At 52.1% G+C, this 19,724-nt stretch overlaps 1 protein-coding gene across 1 annotated transcript in view; it reads right to left on the reverse strand.

The window, feature by feature from the left end:
• Positions 1–19,724, reverse strand: part of NPR2 (natriuretic peptide receptor 2) — a 428,259-nt gene that overhangs the window by 18,582 nt on the left and 389,953 nt on the right. Inside the window, exons 19-20 of the mRNA XM_069205697.1 lie at positions 8,300–8,474; positions 7,394–7,492 (exon numbers count right to left, since the gene is read on the reverse strand). Coding sequence (XP_069061798.1) covers positions 7,394–7,492; positions 8,300–8,474 — 274 coding nt within the window. The remainder of the gene's footprint in view (positions 1–7,393; positions 7,493–8,299; positions 8,475–19,724) is intronic.

Below are 19,724 nucleotides of genomic sequence, written 5' to 3' on the forward strand. Positions count from 1 at the left end.
GCATGTATCTGCTACTCAGGATACTAAAGAGCTACCTAGAACTCAACCCTATAGATAGCTTCTGCCCCTCCACATCCTAGTACAAGCTGAGCCCATCTCAGTGTTTCATGCTCATCAAGAACATAACAAAAGAGGTACAATGTCACCTGCTCTGAGAGATGCGAAAGATGTCCACCTAATCCAGAGTGGAGTGTGACAATACATCACTGGGGCTCACCAACAGCAGATCTTCACTCACTGAAATCCCTCAACATGTGCAACAGGTTTAATACCAAGCAGGTACTCACAGCAGCACATTGGCGTGGATTTCTGTTCACAAATGGACCAAATCACAAAGGCACTTAGGAGGACAGGAAGTAGTACCTATGGCGCTATTTTATCTACTCAAACACCTTTGTGAATTGACTCCATAGTTTGGGGCATAGACAAGTCTGAAGAATAAGCTTCATGTGCGCCTGAAGAGTGAGGGTCAGAGAAGGAAACCACCAAATCTGAAACATTAACTTAGAGTTTGTGTAACACGTGTGGGACATAACCATTCATGAGTAGCATTCAGTAGTACTAGAGGGACCGTATCACAACTAGGGTGCACTGTCCCACTCTGTGCCTTGGTGCACCTTCAGATTGATGCGTTGGGTGCAAACAGGGACAGTGCGCCCTGTTACTGACAATCTGCTGCCCCAGGGCAGGCGTGAACCCCGGGAGCGGATTAGTAAAAGATGTTCACAGTGCAGACTTCAAAGGGCGACAGAGATTCTCCTGAAGGCAGGTTCAAGGAGTAACTCAACCCACCTGCAGGGGGGTCTCTGGGGAGTCCATAGGACGGCCCTTCAAGGGGCACACTGGGTGATCACCACCTCTTTGTGCACTCAGCCAGTGCGTCTCCTTATGGGCTGTTTGACCATAAGACGGTGTGGACGCAGAGGCACAGTGCTTGCCTCACCTGCATGGGGCTACTTCCCCATGAAAAGATGGGAACATCCTCTTAGGACAGCGCTGGAGGTTCATGTGCACGGGCACTATCAGTATTACAGAAGGGGCCGCACAAGAATCTGTCGCTGCTTCTATTACACAACAGTGCCCAGAGTGCAGGGAAAAAGCACGCATTCTCCCTGCACCTTTTTTGATTCTTGGCTTCAGTGCACACAACAATCATGACTGCACGCTGAGAGACGAGCGTCACATGGGATATGAGCGACGGCTTATGTTTGTGGTCTGGAGAGGCACACCATGTGCACCTACCTATTCTTCACGTGAGTAACATCAGCTCACCGGTATTAGGACGACTGACTGGTGCCTGAGACTCACTGAGTATGCAGGGCTGGTCTTTCTACCAGTTGCTTCCACTGGGAGAGAAGACCACTGATTCCTCCTCTTTTAAATTGTCAGCCAGTCCCCCACAACTGGCTCCCTCGCTCTACCCCTGTGGGATATGGATGTCATGTATGTTTTACCAATGTGCGTGTAATAGAATGAATGTAGAGTGGAAGCCATGTTGGCTCTCCAGGGTGTTAGTAGTACACAAAATGGACGTTAAGAGAGCCTTCCAGAGGGTGTTATGAATTGCAGGGCTGCACCAAAGCTCCCCTGAAGTGCTTTGAACTTGACCATAATTAAGAGTGAAGAAGATGGGGACAGAATACTGTTTTGAAGGTTCGGGAGATCCCTTGCCCTTTTGCTGCCCCATCCTTTCCATGAGGTGTTCCCTTCAAAAACAGGTTGAGAGATCACTGAGGTTGGAGGCCTTTCCCTCTTTGGCCCCTGATTACCCTACGAGGGAGCTTTGAGCACCACCGGTTGCTCCTTCTTGCTGAAACTAGGAGACAAAGACTATGCCTGAACTAGTCCAGTAGAAATATGCACAAGTCAGGAACTGCCTGAACCCAGTCCCTGAGCTGCCTGTTGAACACACAGACTGTAAGTCTGTAAACTTGGTATAACTGTGGGGCAGTAACTACCTTTCTTTGTGCCAGGGTTTGGCATAGACCAGTGATGGACAGCACACACCAGGGGTGCACAAGCAAGACATCTGTGCTTTAGGTTTGAGGTCCTGAGTCCACCTGAACTAACAACGCATCACAGGAAGTGCCCACTTCCCCAACTAACCATCAAAGAACCTGTGTGAGCGCACACACAGGCAACACTGAGTCCACCTGAGCCAACAACACATCACAGGAAGTGCCCACTCACAGAACTATCAAAGAACCTGTGTGAGCGCACACACAGGCAACACCCGAGTCCACCTGAGCCAACAACACATCACAGGAAGTGCCCACTCACCGAACTAACCATCAAAGAACCTGTGTGAGCGCACACACAGGCAACACCCGAGTCCACCTGAGCCAACAACACATCACAGGAAGTGCCCACTCACCGAACTAACCATCAAAGAACCTGTGTGAGCACACACAAAGTCAACACCCGAGTCCACCTGAGCCAACAACACATCACAGGAAGTGCCCACTCACCGAACTAACCATCAAAGAACCTGTGTGAGCACACACAAAGTCAACACCCGAGTCCACCTGAGCCAACAACACATCACAGGAAGTGCCCACTCACCGAACTAACCATCAAAGAACCTGTGTAAGTGCACACACAGGCAACACTGAGTCCACCTGAGCCAACAACACATCACAGGAAGGGCCCACTCACCAAACTAACCATCAGAGAACCTGTGTGGGCGCACACAAAGTCAACACCTGAGTCCACCTGAACCAACAACGCATAACAGGAAGTGCCCAACAACGCATAACAGGAAGAGCCCACTCACCAAAATAACCATCAAAGAACCTGTGTGAGAGCACACACAGGCAACACCCGAGTCCACCTGAGCCAACAACACATCACAGGAAGTGCCCACTCACGGAACTATCAAGGAACCTTTGTGAGTGCACACACAGTCAACACCCGAGTCCACCTGAGCCAACAACACATCACAGGAAGTGCCCACTCACCGAACTAACCATCAAAGAACCTGTGTGAGCACACACACAGTCAACACCTGAGTCCACCTGAGCCAACAACACATTACAGGAAGTGCCCACTCACCGAACTAACCATCAAAGAACCTGTGTGAGCGCACACTCAGGCAACACCCGAGTCCACCTGAGCCAACAACGCATCACAGGAAGGGCCCACTCACCGAACTAACCATCAAAGAACCTGTGTGAGTGCACAAACAGTCAACACCCGAGTCTACCTGAGCCAACAACACATCACAGGAAGTGCCCACTCACTGAAGTAACCATCAGAGAACTTGTGTGAGCTCACACACAGGCAACACCTGAGTCCACCTGAGCCAACAACACATCACAGGAAGTGCCCACTCACCGAATACTAGGTGTAACCAAGAATTGTGGAGTAAATGAGAGCTTGGGGTGACAAGTAGCTGCAATCCATACCAGAAGTGACTCTGGTGCGACCACTGATGAATAAATAGCCACTGGCTGGGGGAAGTGAGGAGAAGACATACCTTCTGAGCCCTGTCTGTGTCTGCCCTGATTTCTTTTTTTTTTGGGGGGGGGGTTCTGGAAATCATTTCAATACAGCACTAAGTTTGCAGGAATCACTAGGTACATTCCTTTTCCCGGCTGGATTCCCTGTACTATCGCTGTCTGTCGTGATTAAAGTGTTCTTTTCTTGAGTAGAAGTGAAGAGTGCACAATGACTGATGAATTGTGATTGGACGTTTCATTGATTTGTGAGTTTCGACCCCACCCCGCCTCCCTGAACAAGCCCTGGGGGTCTTTGACTTGACTGCTCTGGAGGACGAGTGCCAGAGTGGGGGCTCACTTTGGGGTCAGCAGTAAGGTGCCCCCCCCCCCCGAGCTAAAAGGCTCCCATTGTCACAGGTGGAGTCCAGTAGCCCCTGGCTACCCCGAGGTCCAGACAGGGTCCCCACACGAAGTGAACACATTCCTCTGCAGAAAAAAGCTCTCCGAGGAAGACCACGGGGTTAATTATTTACCCCCAGCAGCCCCTAGCAGCCAGCAGATAATAATCTTTAGACACTCGTTGCTGCAGCTAATTAATGAGCCAGAAGATTGTTTTGTTTTAGACTTGTCTTCTGCAGTCTCCACTTCACAGCATGGGCTAGGGGGTCACTATGCACACCACAGCATGTGACGGTGCAGCCCTAGGGAGGCAGGGCCGAGCCTTCAGCCTCAGGCATGTGTAGGGGGGACCCCACAGTGGGCTAGGGGGTCACTCTGCACACCACAGCATATGACGGTGCAGCCCTAGGGAGGGAGGGCCGAGCCTTCAGCCTCAGGCATGTGTACGGGGACCCCAGAGTGGGCTAGGGGTCACTCTAGCCCTCTCCGGACAGTGTGTGTAGGACTGACTGCGCCTCCTGTCCTAAGGACACTGTCACCTCCCTCACTGACACTGGGTCTCGCAGTCGGCATTACTCCTGCCTGGTTGTTTATGCCTTGTCCCTCCAGGATGGCTTCCGTTCCATCTCCTTGGCTTTCCTTTCCTTCCACATCTGCCTGGCTTTCCTTCCACATCTGCCTGGCTTTCCTTCCGCATCTGCCTGTCTTTCCTTCCGCATCTGCCTGTCTTTCCTTTCCATCCACATCTGCCTGGCTTTCCTTCCACATCTGCCTGGCTTTCCTTCCACATCTGCCTGGCTTTCCTTTCCTTCCACATCTGCCTGGCTTTCCTTTCCATCCACATCTGCCTGGCTTTCCTTCCGCATCTGCCTGGCTTTCCGTTCCTTCCACATCTGCCTGGCTTTCCTTCCGCATCTGCCTGGCTTTCCTTTCCTTCCGCATCTGCCTGGCTTTCCTTTCCATCCACATCTGCCTGGCTTTCCTTCCGCATCTGCCTGGCTTTCCTTCCACATCTGCCTGGCTTTCCATCCACATCTGCCTGGCTTTCATTTCCTTCCGCATCTGCCTGGCTTTCCTTCCGCATCTGCCTGGCTTTCCTTTCCATCCACATCTCCCTGGCTTTCCTTCCACATCTCCCTGGCTTTCCTTCCACATCTGCCTGGCTTTCCTTCCACATCTGCCTGGCTTTCCTTCCACATCTGCCTGGCTTTCCTTTCCATCCACATCTCCCTGGCTTTCCTTCCACATCTCCCTGGATTTCCTTCCACATCTGCCTGGCTTTCCTTCCACATCTGCCTGGCTTTCCTTCCGCATCTGCCTGGCTTTCCTTCCGCATCTCCCTGGCTTTCCTTCCACATCTGCCTGGCTTTCCTTCCACATCTGCCTGGCTTTCCTTTCCATCCACATCTGCCTGGATTTCCTTCCGCATCTGCCTGGCTTTCCTTCCGCATCTGCCTGGCTTTCCTTTCCTTCCACATCTGCCTGGCTTTCCTTCCACATCTCCCTGGCTTTCCTTCCACATCTCCCTGGCTTTCCTTCCACATCTCCCTGGCTTTCCTTCCACATCTGCCTGGCTTTCCTTTCCTTCCGCATCTGCCTGGCTTTCCTTCCGCATCTGCCTGGCTTTCCTTCCACATCTCCCTGTCTTTTCTTCCGCATCTGCCTGAGATGTCCACTCTCTGACGTTCATCTCCTCTCTTACTTCCTAAGTTTTCACTCCTGAGGAGGCCTTTCCCCATCTCTCTGACCTCACTCTTCTGTCTGCCTTCCTTCTCCCTGTCTCTGTCTCTCTGTCTCCCTGTCTCTGTCTCTTTCTCTCTCCTGTCTCCCTTTTCCTCTCTCTGATGTCCTCTCATTATCATCTCTTTCGCTTCCTCTGCCTTTTTTATCTCTCTTTGTTAACCTTTTATCTTTCTCCCCTCTTTGTCTGTTCTCTCTTTTTCTCCCTTTGTCCCCTCTTTGTTCTCTCCCTTTGTTTCTCTTTCTCCCTCTGTCTTTTCTCTCTGTCTCCCTCCTCTTTGTTTTTTCTCTTTGTCTCCCTTTCTCCCCTCTTTGTCTTGTCTCTCTCTGTCTCCTAATCTCCCCCTCTTTGTCTTGTCTCTCTCTGTCTTCTAATCTCCCCTCTTTGTCTTTTCTCTCTCTGCCTCCTAATCTCCAGTCTTTGTCTTGTCTCTCTTTGTCTCCCTTTCTCCCCTCTTTGTCTTGTCTCTCTCTGCCTCCTAATCTCCCCCTCTTTGTCTTGTCTCTCTCTGTCTTCTAATCTCCCCTCTTTGTCTTGTTTCTCTCTGCCTCCTAATCTCCTCCTCTTTGTCTTGTCTCTCTCTGTTTTCTAATCTCCCCTGTTTGTCTTGTCTCTCTCTGCCTCCTAATCTCCCCTCTTTGTCTTGTCTCTCTCTGCCTCCTAATCTCCCCTCTTTGTCTTGTCTCTCTCTGCCTCCTAATCTCCCCTCTTTGTCTTGTCTCTCTCTGCCTCCTAATCTCCCCTCTTTGTCTTGTCTCTCTCTGCCTCCTAATCTCCCCTCTTTGTCTTGTCTCTCTCTGCCTCCTAATCTCCCCTCTTTGTCTTGTCTCTGTCTCCTAATCTCCCCTCTTTGTCTTTTCTCGCTCTGTTTTCTAATCTCCCCTCTTTGTCTTTTCTCTCTCTGTTTTCTAATATCCCCTCTTTGTCTTGTCTCTCTCTGCCTCCTAATCTCCCCTCTTTGTATTTTCTCTCTCTGTCTTCTAATCTCCCCTCTTTGTTTTGTCTCTCTCTGCCTCCTAATCTCACCTCTTTGTCTTTTCTCGCTCTGTCTTCTAATCTCCCCTCTTTGTCTTTTCTCTCTCTGTCTTCTAATCTCCCCTCTTTGTCTTGTCTCTCTCTGCCTCCTAATCTCCCCTCTTTGTTTTTTCTCTCTCTGTTTTCTAATCTCCCCTCTTTGTTTTGTCTCTCTCTGCCTCCTAATCTCACCTCTTTGTTTTTTCTCTCTCTGTTTTCTAATCTCCCCTCTTTGTCTTGTCTCTCTCTGCCTCCTAATCTCCCCTCTTTTTCTCGTCTCTCTCTGCTTCCTAATCTCCCCTCTTTGTCTTCTCTCTCTCTGTTTTTTAATCTCCATTCTTTCTCTTTTCTCTCTGTTTTTTAATCTCCCCTCTGTCTTCTCTCTATCTTTCTCTCTTTCACCCCTCTTGTCTTTTCTCTTCCTGTCTCCTGTCCTCCTCTCTTTGACAGTTCTCTTTCTTCTCTCATGACTCATTCCTCCTCTTTCTCACTCCCTTCTGCATCCTTTTCTTCATTTTGCATGCACGCCTTGCCACATAACTTGTTTTCCTTCTTGACTCTCCGCCCCCGTCTCACTCTTCTGCTTCCATCTTTCACCCCCGTCAGTCTTTCCTCTGTTTGTTTTTGCTGTCCCCTGACCTCCTTTCCTCTACCCTGCACCTCCTCCCCCCCGCGGTCTCTTTTCTTCCAGCCCCGCCTACCCCCTCTCTGGACCCTTTCCTCTCCTTCCCTTGAAGCTCAAGGTTTCGCCTTCCGTGCCTTATTTAACTCGGTGGAATGGAATGTGATCGGTGCTCCTTACCTTCTCCGTTGGACTCCATCCGTGATGCCGTGTTCACGGTGTCCCCAAAGAGGCAGTACCGGGGCATTTTAAGGCCCACCACGCCTGCGCACACCGGGCCTGGAAACAGGACCAGAAGGGAGATGTGAGAAGTGACACAATCCACACACCTGACACAGGATACACAATGTTACAACCACAAGGCAGAGCAGAGGCGCGGGGCAGGCCACGCACCGCTGCATCGGGCTATGTACAGGCACAGGGTATGTTATAGCGCTGCATCTGGCTATGTACAGGCACAGGGTATCTTATAGCGCTGCATCTGGCTGTGTACAGGCACAGGGTATGTTATAGCGCTGCATCTGGCTGTGTACAGGCACAGGGTATATTATAGCGCTGCATCTGGCTATGTACAGGCACGGATTCATATAGCATAGCGCTGCACCTGGTACAGATATGGATACAGGCTATGGTAGAGGCACAGGATATGTCACTCACCTGTACGGGTATCTCATTCCCTGCCACACTCACCTGCACGGGTATCTCATTCCCTGCCACACTCACCTGTACGGGTATCCCATTCCCTGCCACACTCACCTGCATGGGTATCTCATTCCCTGCCACACTCACCTGCACGGGTATCTCATTCCCTGCCACACTCACCTGCACGGGTATCTCATTCCCTGCCACACTCACCTGTACGGGTATCCCATTCCCTGCCACACTCACCTGCATGGGTATCTCATTCCCTGCCACACTCACCTGCACGGGTATCTCATTCCCTGCCACACTCACCTGCATGCGTATCTCACTCCCTGCCACACTCACCTGTACGGATATCTCATGCCCTGCCACACTCACCTGTGTGGGTATCTCATTCTCTGCCACACTCACCTGCACGGGTATCTCATTCCCTGCCACACTCACCTGTGTGGATTCCTATCCTCAGCCAGAGTTGGGTGTTGGGCCGATGCCGAATTTTAAATGTTTTTACAGCGTCTAGCAACGCCAGTGACATCCGGGCAATCTCACGGGCATGGAGCTTTCCATTGCGCACCGGTAACCCGGACACCACCATGTAGGCATCTCCGATGGTCTCCACCTGTGGCAAAGACATTGAACCATGTTAGGAAAGAGGACCCCAGACAAGAAGCCTTTGTGCCCACACACCTGTGCGGACCACACTGTGGATGCCCCACACTGCCAGTGCTCCAGGCGCGCCAGCATCACCGGTCTACCACCGACAGCATCAACACAAATCCTGCGGAGAGTGACGTCAGCCAGGTCCAGTCATGCCAACCACATGCAGGCCACAGTTCAGTCTGCATCATTCTCTTTCTACAGTACTGCTAGCAGGAGGACATGCAGACCCCCAATGAGTTCCCAATTTACACCTTGTTTCCCGGGGTAAATCTTGAGTGGGGGGCAGGGACGTGTGTGAATCAATAGCTACTGCGCCCCTTTCCTATGGGTAGTGGGCAAGCATCCGATGGGCTGGCATCTAACTCTGCCAAGTAGTCACCCTGGAGGATCACGGGCTTCTACCTGCTATCTGGCCTCCCTGCTTGTGGATGCCCTGTTGATGGTGGCTGGTGGCAGATGACGGGGTTTGTCCTAATAGGCTGCTCCAGACTGCTTTTCCCCCTCGTCTGGTCAGTGGCACCTGCACCCACCTCCGACACATGCCCTCTAAGGTATACGCATGGGCCATGGTCTGCCCCTTTCTCCGCCATAGGCGTCTGCGGGCCAGATTTACAAGGCCCTTGCACCGGATCATGTTTTTATGCTAATGTGGCATTAGGTAGGCATTTCTGACCTGCCATATTTACAAAGTGGCGCAATGCTTGCATTGCACCCCGTTGTAACCCCTTGTGCCACATTATGCCTGCACCCAGGCATAATGTATGCAATGGGAGGTGCTCTCTACAAGATTTCACTGCGTCATTTTTTCCATCATTATTAACGCCTGCACTTTGCAGGCATTAAGTAATGGGGCCATAATAACCTATGATCCTCCCTATGCTTTGCTGGACTAGCGCCATAATTAATGGCACTAATCCAGCAAAGCACCACAATAGCCTCATAAATTCTGACGCTGATGGGCGCTACGGTGCGCTGCATTGTAAATACAGTGCTACCATGGTGACATTAGGGGACTAAGGGCAGCGCAAGAAAAGGGGTGCATCAGTACTGATGCGTCACTTTCTTGTAGATCTGGCCCTATGTTTCATGCACAGGTCACCGCCTGCACCTACCTCCGCCCTTCTCAAAGACATGCATGGGCTGGTGCATGTGCACATCACCTCAAACGTGCTGTACCAGGGTCTGTGATACCCTTACATTTCATCCTGGGCAATCATCAAAACAGTCACAGTCCTAGATGGGAGCTTTAAAGTACCAAGAGACATACAGATTCAATCAACGATATAAAATGTTAGTGCATTCGACCTTAAAACAGGGTGCTGCACCTCATCTTAGGCAGGCGCACGCCTGCACCTCTGCTTGACTTAATACCTGAGTGTGGTCTTGTGTCTCTGTACAAGTGGGAGCCAATCACTGCAGGTGGAAATTAACCAGTCTACGTAAGAGGTAGGAGAGCTCGTCACCTCCACATATTTGTGGCATGTTATTGAGTGCATGTGTTAGGGATCCTATTGCCCTGATGAAGGCTTTTGATCCCGATGGGACAGTTGTGTGGCCGAAACATGTAGGCAAGACAATATGGATGCTTGAAACATTGCTTTCAGTAGACACCCAAGGTTGTTTTTCATTGCCAAGGGTACCAACAAAACAAAGAAACATCTGTTTGGTTGCACCCCTAGGCATTTTTAACTAATCTGGACCCCTGTTTCTGTCCAGTTAGTAATATCTCCGAACTCCTAAGCATGGTTGAGTCCAGCCAGGTGGTAGCTACTTATGTGGGTTTGGGGTGGACACCAATGATGAATCATGCCACAGTGAGTAGTGGGTGAGGTGCACCCATCCAGTCTTGTATGATATGTATGACTCTATAGGTGAGGAGGAAATCCTTACCCCCAACATAATCCCTGCCAGTCCGTTGTGTATGGATTGTAACAGGAAGGATTGTGCATAGGTAGTTGAGGTCCTTTCAGTCTTTTCATTGCAGAGAAGCTGGATGTTCACCTGGACACCCTACTCACTTGTAAGTGTACTCAAGAGTGAAATGGACACACCTCTTGCCTTCCTGAGAAAGAGCTGCATCTGGCTATCTTGAGGTCAAGTTTAACTGCAATTGGAACTAGGGATGGTGCTCCATATTAGGGAGATGTGAACTGAGTAATTCTGCCAGTTCCTGCTGGTTTAACATCAGCCTGCCAGGGGCATCTAGCACTGTCATGGACCAAGCAGTGCACCTACCTTAAGGGTAACCTCATTAAGTGAATGGCCCTGCAAGAAGCAAGTTTCCCCACATGGGACCCTGTGCGTGATGTCTGGTTGCGAGCCAGCCAGAAGGACCCTGTAGGCAGGTGCCACACACAGGCTCCTCTGCGGAGCAGCAGTGTGAGGGGTTCATGCAATGTACTTACCTTAATGCAACCACCAATGAATTCATTGCATCCCCGACTACACACAGTGCTCCTAAAACCAACAACATTGGCATGGGTGTCAAGTCACCAAAATGCCAGGGGTAGCGGAAGTGACATCATGCGCCCTTTGACCTCTACTTTCACTCACAGCCACATACACACAAATTCACACTCACACACACACACTCTCACAGACACACTCTCACCCGCAAGCACGCCCACAACATACACTTAAAAGCATTTTTACTTACCTCAGCTGCCACGGGAGGGCATATTCACATGTTTATTACACTAATAGTGAATAATATCGTATTATTCACTATTAGTGTAATAAAAAATTGTCAGAAAACAAAGAGAGTGGCGCCAAACTAGCATCCATAAGGACGAGCTGCCCCTGTGTTCTTGGCACTGAGTTTGCCAATTCCTGTCCGCATGTGGAAAAATACAGCATATTTCTCCGGTTTCGAAATTCACCCAGCCTTAATTGTGGCCTCACACTCCTTCTGGATACAAAAAGGCTTAATCATTTTACTGTTACAATGAAAGAATAACTTACTTGCCATAAACCTGTTAAAGTCACTGACATGTAACTGAAACTTTTATATCTTTATTTGAATGGATAATATTTCTTGGCTATAATATTTATATCGCGTGATGCATGTGCTGTTTGAAAAAGCCAGCCTGCGCCATACTACTCAGGAGAAAGCCTTCACTGTTCAACTTCGCTACCATCTGAAAGTCCAAAAAAACCTTGTCAAAGCTAATAGGTCTCTGCAGTAAAAGCTATCCGCTTTACCAATCCTTTTCAATATAAGATAGCTCTTGTTAATGTTCATGCTCTTCGGGCAGCCATCTTTCAATGTGTTTGCAAAAACATTACAAATGCATTCAAAGATGGCGGCTATGGAAGCACTTGTGCTCTTGTTAATGTTCATGCTCTTCGGGCAGCCATCTTTCAATGTGTTTGTAAAAACATTACAAATGCATTCAAAGATGGCGGCTATGGAAGCACTTGTGCTCTTGTTAATGTTCACGCTCTTCGGGCAGCCATCTTTCAATGTGTTTGTAAAAACATTACAAATGCATTCAAAGATGGCGGCTATGGAAGCACTTGTGCTCTTGTTAATGTTCATGCTCTTCATGCAGCCATCTTTCAATGTGTTTGTAAAAACATTACAAATGCATTCTAAGATGGCTGCCATGGAAGCACTTACATGTGGCCATCTTGAAATGGGTAAAACCCCATTTTAAGATGGATGCCCAGTACCAATGCTGTAGGTAAAAAAAAGTTTTTAAATAAAAAAATTAAGTGCAAGAGAACGATATGTGAGGAGGGTGGGGTAACAATGGAGGACCTGGAGCATAGAGTAGGGCATTTTATTTGTATTTTTTTAAAAGGGCAGAATGGAGAGGGTTGGTTTAGGTGTTGGACAAGCTGGGGGTAAGGGGCGGAGAAAGAGAGAGAGAGGGCCATGAACAATGTGAAGAGAAAAGCATCACAGGAGGGAGAAAGTAAAAACGCACATACACTTCCATGGAAAGCTTAGAGCAGTGGTTCCCAACCTGTGGTCCGGGGACCCCTGGGGGTCCGCGAAGCCTCCTCAGGGGGTCCGCAACTGCTTAGCAAATTAAATAATATTAACAGAGTAGGTCCCCAGCTTTCAGTAATGACTCAGTGGGGGGTCCCCGGATTCCAAGAAAAATTCAGTGGGGGTCCCCGGGCTCCAGTAATGATAAAGTGGGGGTCCACAAAATTCAAAAGGTTGGGAACCACTGGCTTAGAGTAAAAGAAAAAAAACATTGCCTCGAATGCAAGCAACCTCAGCAATGCAACGATACAAGTCAACCAATCAGACCACTGTGAGACCGGACAGGAGGATGCGACTCAATTCACTTGGCGGGTCATGACGAGTGATGAATCCAGGATGAAACCGAGGTTGCATGCGTGGTTTGTTGGGCTGGGGAGGGGTGCTGATGGTGGCTGGCCACCTGCACTTGACCCAGGCTGATGTGAAGGGTCCCAGGATGAGGATCTTGGTCTTGTCAGAGTTGAGCTTGAGGCAGCTGCCCTTCATCCAAGCAGCAATGACTTCCATTCCATTGGGGAAATTCCTCTTGACAGTAGTGGGGTTCTTGGTCAATGAGATGATCAGCTGGGTGTCCTCGGCGTAGGAGACCGATGGATGCGAGCAGGGCCATGTAGATGTTGAAGAGTGTGGAACACCACAGCTGATCTCCGTAGGCTCTGACAGGTAAGGCTGGAGTCTGACTCTCTGTGTTCTGTCAGACAGGAAGGAGTGTATCCACTGTAGGGCCTTTCTGCGGATGCCCGCTGTGTGGAGTCTGGAACAGAGGGTGAGGTGCGAGACTGTGTCGAAGGCAGACGATAGGTCCAGTAGGATGAGGGCTGCTTTGTGGCCGTGGTCGAGGAGTGAGAAGGATGTCATCTGTGGCGGCGAGGAGGGCGGTCTCCGTGCTGTGGTTGCTCCTGAAACCAGATTGGGAGATGGCCAGGATGTTGTCCTCGATGTGCTTAGGGAGCTGTGTGTTGATGGCCTTTTCGATGACCTTGGCTGGGAAAGAGAGCAGAGAGTTGGGGCGGTAGTTCTTGAGGTCCAGGAGGTCGGCCGTGGGTTTCTTAAAGAGCAGGCAGATCTCTGCGTGCTTCCAGTCCTCTGGGGAGGTGGCTGCCTCTATGGAACAGTTGAGGGTGTGGTGGTGCTCGGGTGCGATGGAGGTGTTGGCTTTGTTGAAGATGTGGTGAGGACAGGGGTCCGTAGGGGCTCCGGAGTGCATGCTGCTCATGATGGAGCAGGTTTCGTCCGTGCTGAGGATGGTCCAGTGGTGCAGGGTCTGTGACGGTTCGGAGGGTTGAAGCTGGGAGGTTGTTAGAGGGTCCTGGGGTCTGAAGCTGTCATATATGTATTTGGGTTTTTGGTGGAAGAAGTTGGCCAGTCTGTCGCAGAGGTCTGGAGAAGGAGGGATGTCTGCCGTTTCTGAATGGGGTTTGGCAAACTTTTTGACCATGGCGAAGTATCCATGACACACAGGACAGGCACAGCACAGAGCTCCATCACACACAGCATATATGTAACACAAGCAGAGGCAGTGCAAGTATCCATGACACAGAACAGGCACATCACAGAGCTCCATCACACACAGCATATATGTAACACAGGCAGAGGCAGTGCAAGTGTTCATGACACAGAGCAGGCACATCAGAGAGCTCCATCACACACTGCATATATGTAACACAGGCAGAGGCAGTGCAGGTATCCATGACACACAGGACAGGCACAGCACAGGGCTCCATCACACACAGCATATAGTAACACAGGCAGAGGCAGTGCAGGTATCCATGACACACAGAACAGGCACAGCACAGAGCTCCATCACACACAGCATATATGTAACACAGGCAGAGGCAGTGCAGGTATCCATGACACACAGGACAGGCACATCACAGGGCTCCGTCACCCACAGCATATATGTAACACAGGCAGAGGCAGTGCAGGTATCCATGACACACAGGACAGGCACATCACAGGGCTCCGTCACACACTGCATATATGTAACACAGGCAGAGGCAGTGCAGGTATCCATGACACACAGGACAGGCACAGCACAGAGCTCCATCACCCACAGCATATATGTAACACAGGCAGAGGCAGTGCAGGTATCCATGACACACAGGACAGGCACATCACAGGGCTCCGTCACACACAGCATATATGTAACACAGGCAGAGGCAGTGCAGGTATCCATGACACACAGGACAGGCACAGCACAGAGCTCCATCACCCACAGCATATATGTAACACAGGCAGAGGCAGTGCAGGTGCCCATGACACACAGAGCAGGCTCCATCACACACAGCACAGGTACGTCACAGGCAGAGCCAGTGCTCATGACACACAGAGCAGGCACAGCACAGGGCTCCTTCACACACAGCGCAGGTATACCACAGGCAGAGACAGTGAATGTGTTCATGACACACAGCGCAGGCAGCACAGGCGTCCATCACGCACAGAGGAGGCGCAGCAAGCGCTATGGCACACCAGCTTCTCAGGGACAGGAGTCCCCTCGGCCCGCCCCTTCTGCTGTACCCCAGCTCTTCCCTCCCCCTCCCGATCAGTGGTACATTCCCCCTCTCGGGCCAGGAGCTGTGGGGTCAGCGGGAGCCCCAGACATGTCTGGGCTGAGGGAGACCCCTGGGCAGGAATGTCTGGTGGGGCTCCTGTTACCACACACTCTCAGTCCACCACAGGCCACCCTGAGTCAGCAAGGGTAAAGGGGGAGACCGGGGGTGAGACAGGTGAGTCAGCAGTAGTCAGGGCACGCCTCGGGCCTCGAGGCGCTCTACGTCTCTCTCTTTATGTGGCCATGTCTGTCCTGGTCAGTACTAATCAATAACCAACGGTGTCTGGGCAGCAGAGCGCCGGACACTGCTTCAACGGTACATAGAGGCGGAGCGCTGCGAGGGGCGCGCACGGCCCTCCAGGCGCTAGGGACGCAGGTCACAGCATCACTAGCACATTACACATCACAGACCACAGGCTCGACAGCCAACCATAGTCTCTGCAAGCACTCGGAGAGACCAGGGCGGTGGGTGACCAGGCGTCCCGGACTGTTCGGGACAGTCCCGGTTTTCATCTGCAGTCCCGGCAGATTTCATCAAATTTGGCTCGAGGCCCGGTTTTTTGAGAGGGTCGACTGAAGACAGTGAAATGTGCTTCAAGGCAGTGTGAGTCAGGCGATGTTATAAAAGTCAGTTTAATTAACAGGTATGATACTGGGGTTAAAAAATATCATTTTCTGCATTTTCTTGGTACCGCCTCTGTGTTTCTATGCTCAGTGCCGAAGAGTGCTGTCATTCTGTGGCGCTCAGTCGATATAACATTGTATTCCTTCTATTTTTGCGAAATGTTCCGGTTTTGTAGGGTGACCAGATTTTGAGGAGCAAAAACCGGAACAGGTCAGACATAAAAGAAGGACTAAAGACATTACTGTCACTTTTATATCTGGCCTGTCCGGGTTTTTTTGCGTAGCTGTGTGAATGTGTGCCTATACGTGTGTGTGTGTACAGTAACAGATACATTTCTTTAATTATTTCATACTTTGTAGGTCTCTTTAACTTATGCTTCCCTAGATGATCTGACCTTTGTCCCAAAAAAACGGGACATTTATTTAAAATTAGGAGAAGCGTCGGGACACCGGGACAGTCCTCTAAAAACCGGGACTGTCCGGGGAAATCCGGGACGTCTGGTCACCCTACGGTTTTGGTTTTTAGGCTCTGGTCACCCTGCAGGACGGGTGCGTGTAAAACACCGCTGTGGAGACCGGCAGTCAGAGCCTGACCTCACGTGAGACAACTCTGCACAACAAAAAGATGCTCTCAGGACACTGGCTTAGCTTTCAGAGGCCGGTACACCAGGGGGTCACACGTGTGTGGGGGAGACGCGTGGAGGACACCTCTGCTCAACCACTTCTCAACCCAGGACTTGTGCTGAGGCCACGGAGATGCGAAGAGCTGTCATGTGCTGGAGTAGCAAACGTGTTACTACAGCCACGGAAGGCCACGTCCAGAGCCCACCGCAGTGTCTCTTCTCGTGAGGATGGGGTTACTACAGCCACGGAAGGCCACCTCCAGAGCCCACCACAGTGTCTCTTCTCCTGAGGATGGAGTTACTACAGCCACGGAAGGCCACCTCCAGAGCCCACCACAGTGTCTCTTCTCCTGAGGATGGGGTTACTACAGCCACGGAAGGCCACCTCCAGAGCCCACCACAGTGTCTCTTCTCCTGAGGAGGGGGTTACTACAGCCACGGAAGGCCACCTCCAGAGCCCACCAGTGTCTCTTCTCCTGAGGATGGGGTTACTACAGCCACGGAAGGCCACCTCCAGAGCCCACCACAGTGTCTCTTCTTGTGAGGATGACTTTACTACAGCCACGGAAGGCCACCTCCAGAGCCCACCGCAGTGTCTCTTCTCCTGAGGATGGGGTTACTACAGCCACAGAAGGCCACCTCCAGAGCCCACCGCAGTGTCTCTTCTCCTGAGGAGGGGGTTACTACAGCCACGGAAGGCCACCTCCAGAGCCCACCACAGTGTCTCTTCTCCTGAGGATGGGGTTACTACAGCCACGGAAGGCCACCTCCAGAGCCCACCGCAGTGTCTCTTCTCCTGAGGATGGAGTTACTACAGCCACGGAAGGCCACCTCCAGAGCCCACCAGTGTCTCTTCTTGTGAGGATGACTTTACTACAGCCACGGAAGGCCACCTCCAGAGCCCACCGCAGTGTCTCTTCTCCTGAGGATGGGGTTACTACAGCCACGGAAGGCCACCTCCAGAGCCCACCGCAGTGTCTCTTCTCCTGAGGAGGGGGTTACTACAGCCACGGAAGGCCACCTCCAGAGCCCACCAGTGTCTCTTCTCCTGAGGATGGGGTTACTACAGCCACGGAAGGCCACCTCCAGAGCCCACCACAGTGTCTCTTCTTGTGAGGATGACTTTACTACAGCCACGGAAGGCCACCTCCAGAGCCCACCGCAGTGTCTCTTCTCCTGAGGATGGGGTTACTACAGCCACGGAAGGCCACCTCCAGAGCCCACCGCAGTGTCTCTTCTCCTGAGGAGGGGGTTACTACAGCCACGGAAGGCCACCTCCAGAGCCCACCAGTGTCTCTTCTCCTGAGGATGGGGTTACTACAGCCACGGAAGGCCACCTCCAGAGCCCACCACAGTGTCTCTTCTCCTGAGGATGGAGTTACTACAGCCACGGAAGGCCACCTCCAGAGCCCACCAGTGTCTCTTCTTGTGAGGATGACTTTACTACAGCCACGGAAGGCCACCTCCAGAGCCCACCGCAGTGTCTCTTCTCCTGAGGATGGGGTTACTACAGCCACGGAAGGCCACCTCCAGAGCCCACCGCAGTGTCTCTTCTCCTGAGGAGGGGGTTACTACAGCCACGGAAGGCCACCTCCAGAGCCCACCGCAGTGTCTCTTCTCCTGAGGAGGGGGTTACTACAGCCACGGAAGGCCACCTCCAGAGCCCACCGCAGTGTCTCTTCTTGTGAGGATGACTTTACTACAGCCACGGAAGGCCACCTCCAGAGCCCACCGCAGTGTCTCTTCTCCTGAGGATGGGGTTACTACAGCCACGGAAGGCCACCTCCAGAGCCCACCGCAGTGTCTCTTCTCGTGAGGATGGGGTTACTACAGCCACGGAAGGCCACCTCCAGAGCCCACCGCAGTGTCTCTTCTCCTGAGGATGGGGTTACTACTGCCACGGAAGGCCACCTCCAGAGCCCACCGCAGTGTCTCTTCTCGTGAGGATGGGGTTACTACAGCCACGGAAGGCCACCTCCAGAGCCCACCGCAGTGTCTCTTCTCCTGAGTATGGGGTTACTTCAGCCACGGAAGGCCACCTCCAGAGCCCACCGCAGTGTCTCTTCTCCGGAGGATGGGGTTACTAAAGCCACGGAAGGCCACCTCCAGAGCCCACCGCAGTGTCTCTTCTCCTGAGGATGGGGTTACTACAGCCACGGAAGGCCACCTCCAGAGCCCACCGCAGTGTCTCTTCTCGTGAGGATGGGGTTACTGCAGCCACGGAAGGCCACCTCCAGAGCCCACCACAGTCTCTCTTCTCCTGAGGATGACTTTACTACAGCCACGGAAGGCCACCTCCAAAGCCCACCGCAGTGTCTCTTCTCCTGAGGATGGAGTTACTACAGCCACGGAAGGCCACCTCCAGAGCCCACCGCAGTGTCTCTTCTCCTGAGGATGGGGTTACTACAGCCACGGAAGGCCACCTCCAGAGCCCACCGCAGTGTCTCTTCTCCTGAGGATGGGGTTACTACAGCCACGGAAGGCCACCTCCAGAGCCCACCGCAGTGTCTCTTCTCGTGAGGATGACTTTACTACAGGCATGGAAGGCCACCTCCAGAGCCCACCGCGGTGTCTCTTCTCCTGAGGATGGAGTTACTACAGCCACGGAAGGCCACCTCCAGAGCCCACCGCAGTGTCTCTTCTCCTGAGGATGGAGTTACTTCAGCCACGGAAGGCCACCTCCAGAGCCCACCGCTGTGTCTCTTCTCGTGAGGTGGGTTTACTACAGCCACGGAAGGCCACCTCCAGAGCCCACCGCAGTGTCTCTTCTTGTGAGGATGACTTTACTACAGCCACGGGAGGCCACCTCCAGAGCCCACCGCAGTGTCTCTTCTCGTGAGGATGACTTTACTACAGACACGGAAGGCCACCTCCAGAGCCCACCGCAGTGTCTCTTCTCGTGAGGATGACTTTACTACAGCCACGGAAGGCCACCTCCAGAGCCCACCGCAGTGTCTCTTCTCCTGAGGATGGGGTTACTACAGCCACGAAAGGCCACGTCCAGAGCCCACCGCAGTGTCTCTTCTCGTGAGGATGGGGTTACTACAGCCACGGAAGGCCACCTCCAGAGCCCACCGCTCTGTCTCTTCTCCTGAGGTGGGTTTACTACAGCCACGGAAGGCCACCTCCAGAGCCCACCACAGTGTCTCTTCTCCTGAGGATGGAGTTACTACAGCCACGGAAGGCCACCTCCAGAGCCCACCGCAGTGTCTCATCTTGTGAGGATGACTTTACTACAGCCACGGAAGGCCACCTCCAGAGCCCACCGCAGTGTCTCTTCTCCTGAGGATGGGGTTACTACAGCCACGGAAGGCCACCTCCAGAGCCCACCGCAGTGTCTCTTCTCGTGAGGATGGGGTTACTACAGCCACGGAAGGCCACCTCCAGAGCCCACCGCAGTGTCTCTTCTCCTGAGGA

The sequence above is a fragment of the Pleurodeles waltl genome, chromosome 1_2 (genome assembly GCF_031143425.1).
Source record: "Pleurodeles waltl isolate 20211129_DDA chromosome 1_2, aPleWal1.hap1.20221129, whole genome shotgun sequence".
Lineage (NCBI taxonomy): Eukaryota > Metazoa > Chordata > Amphibia > Caudata > Salamandridae > Pleurodeles > Pleurodeles waltl.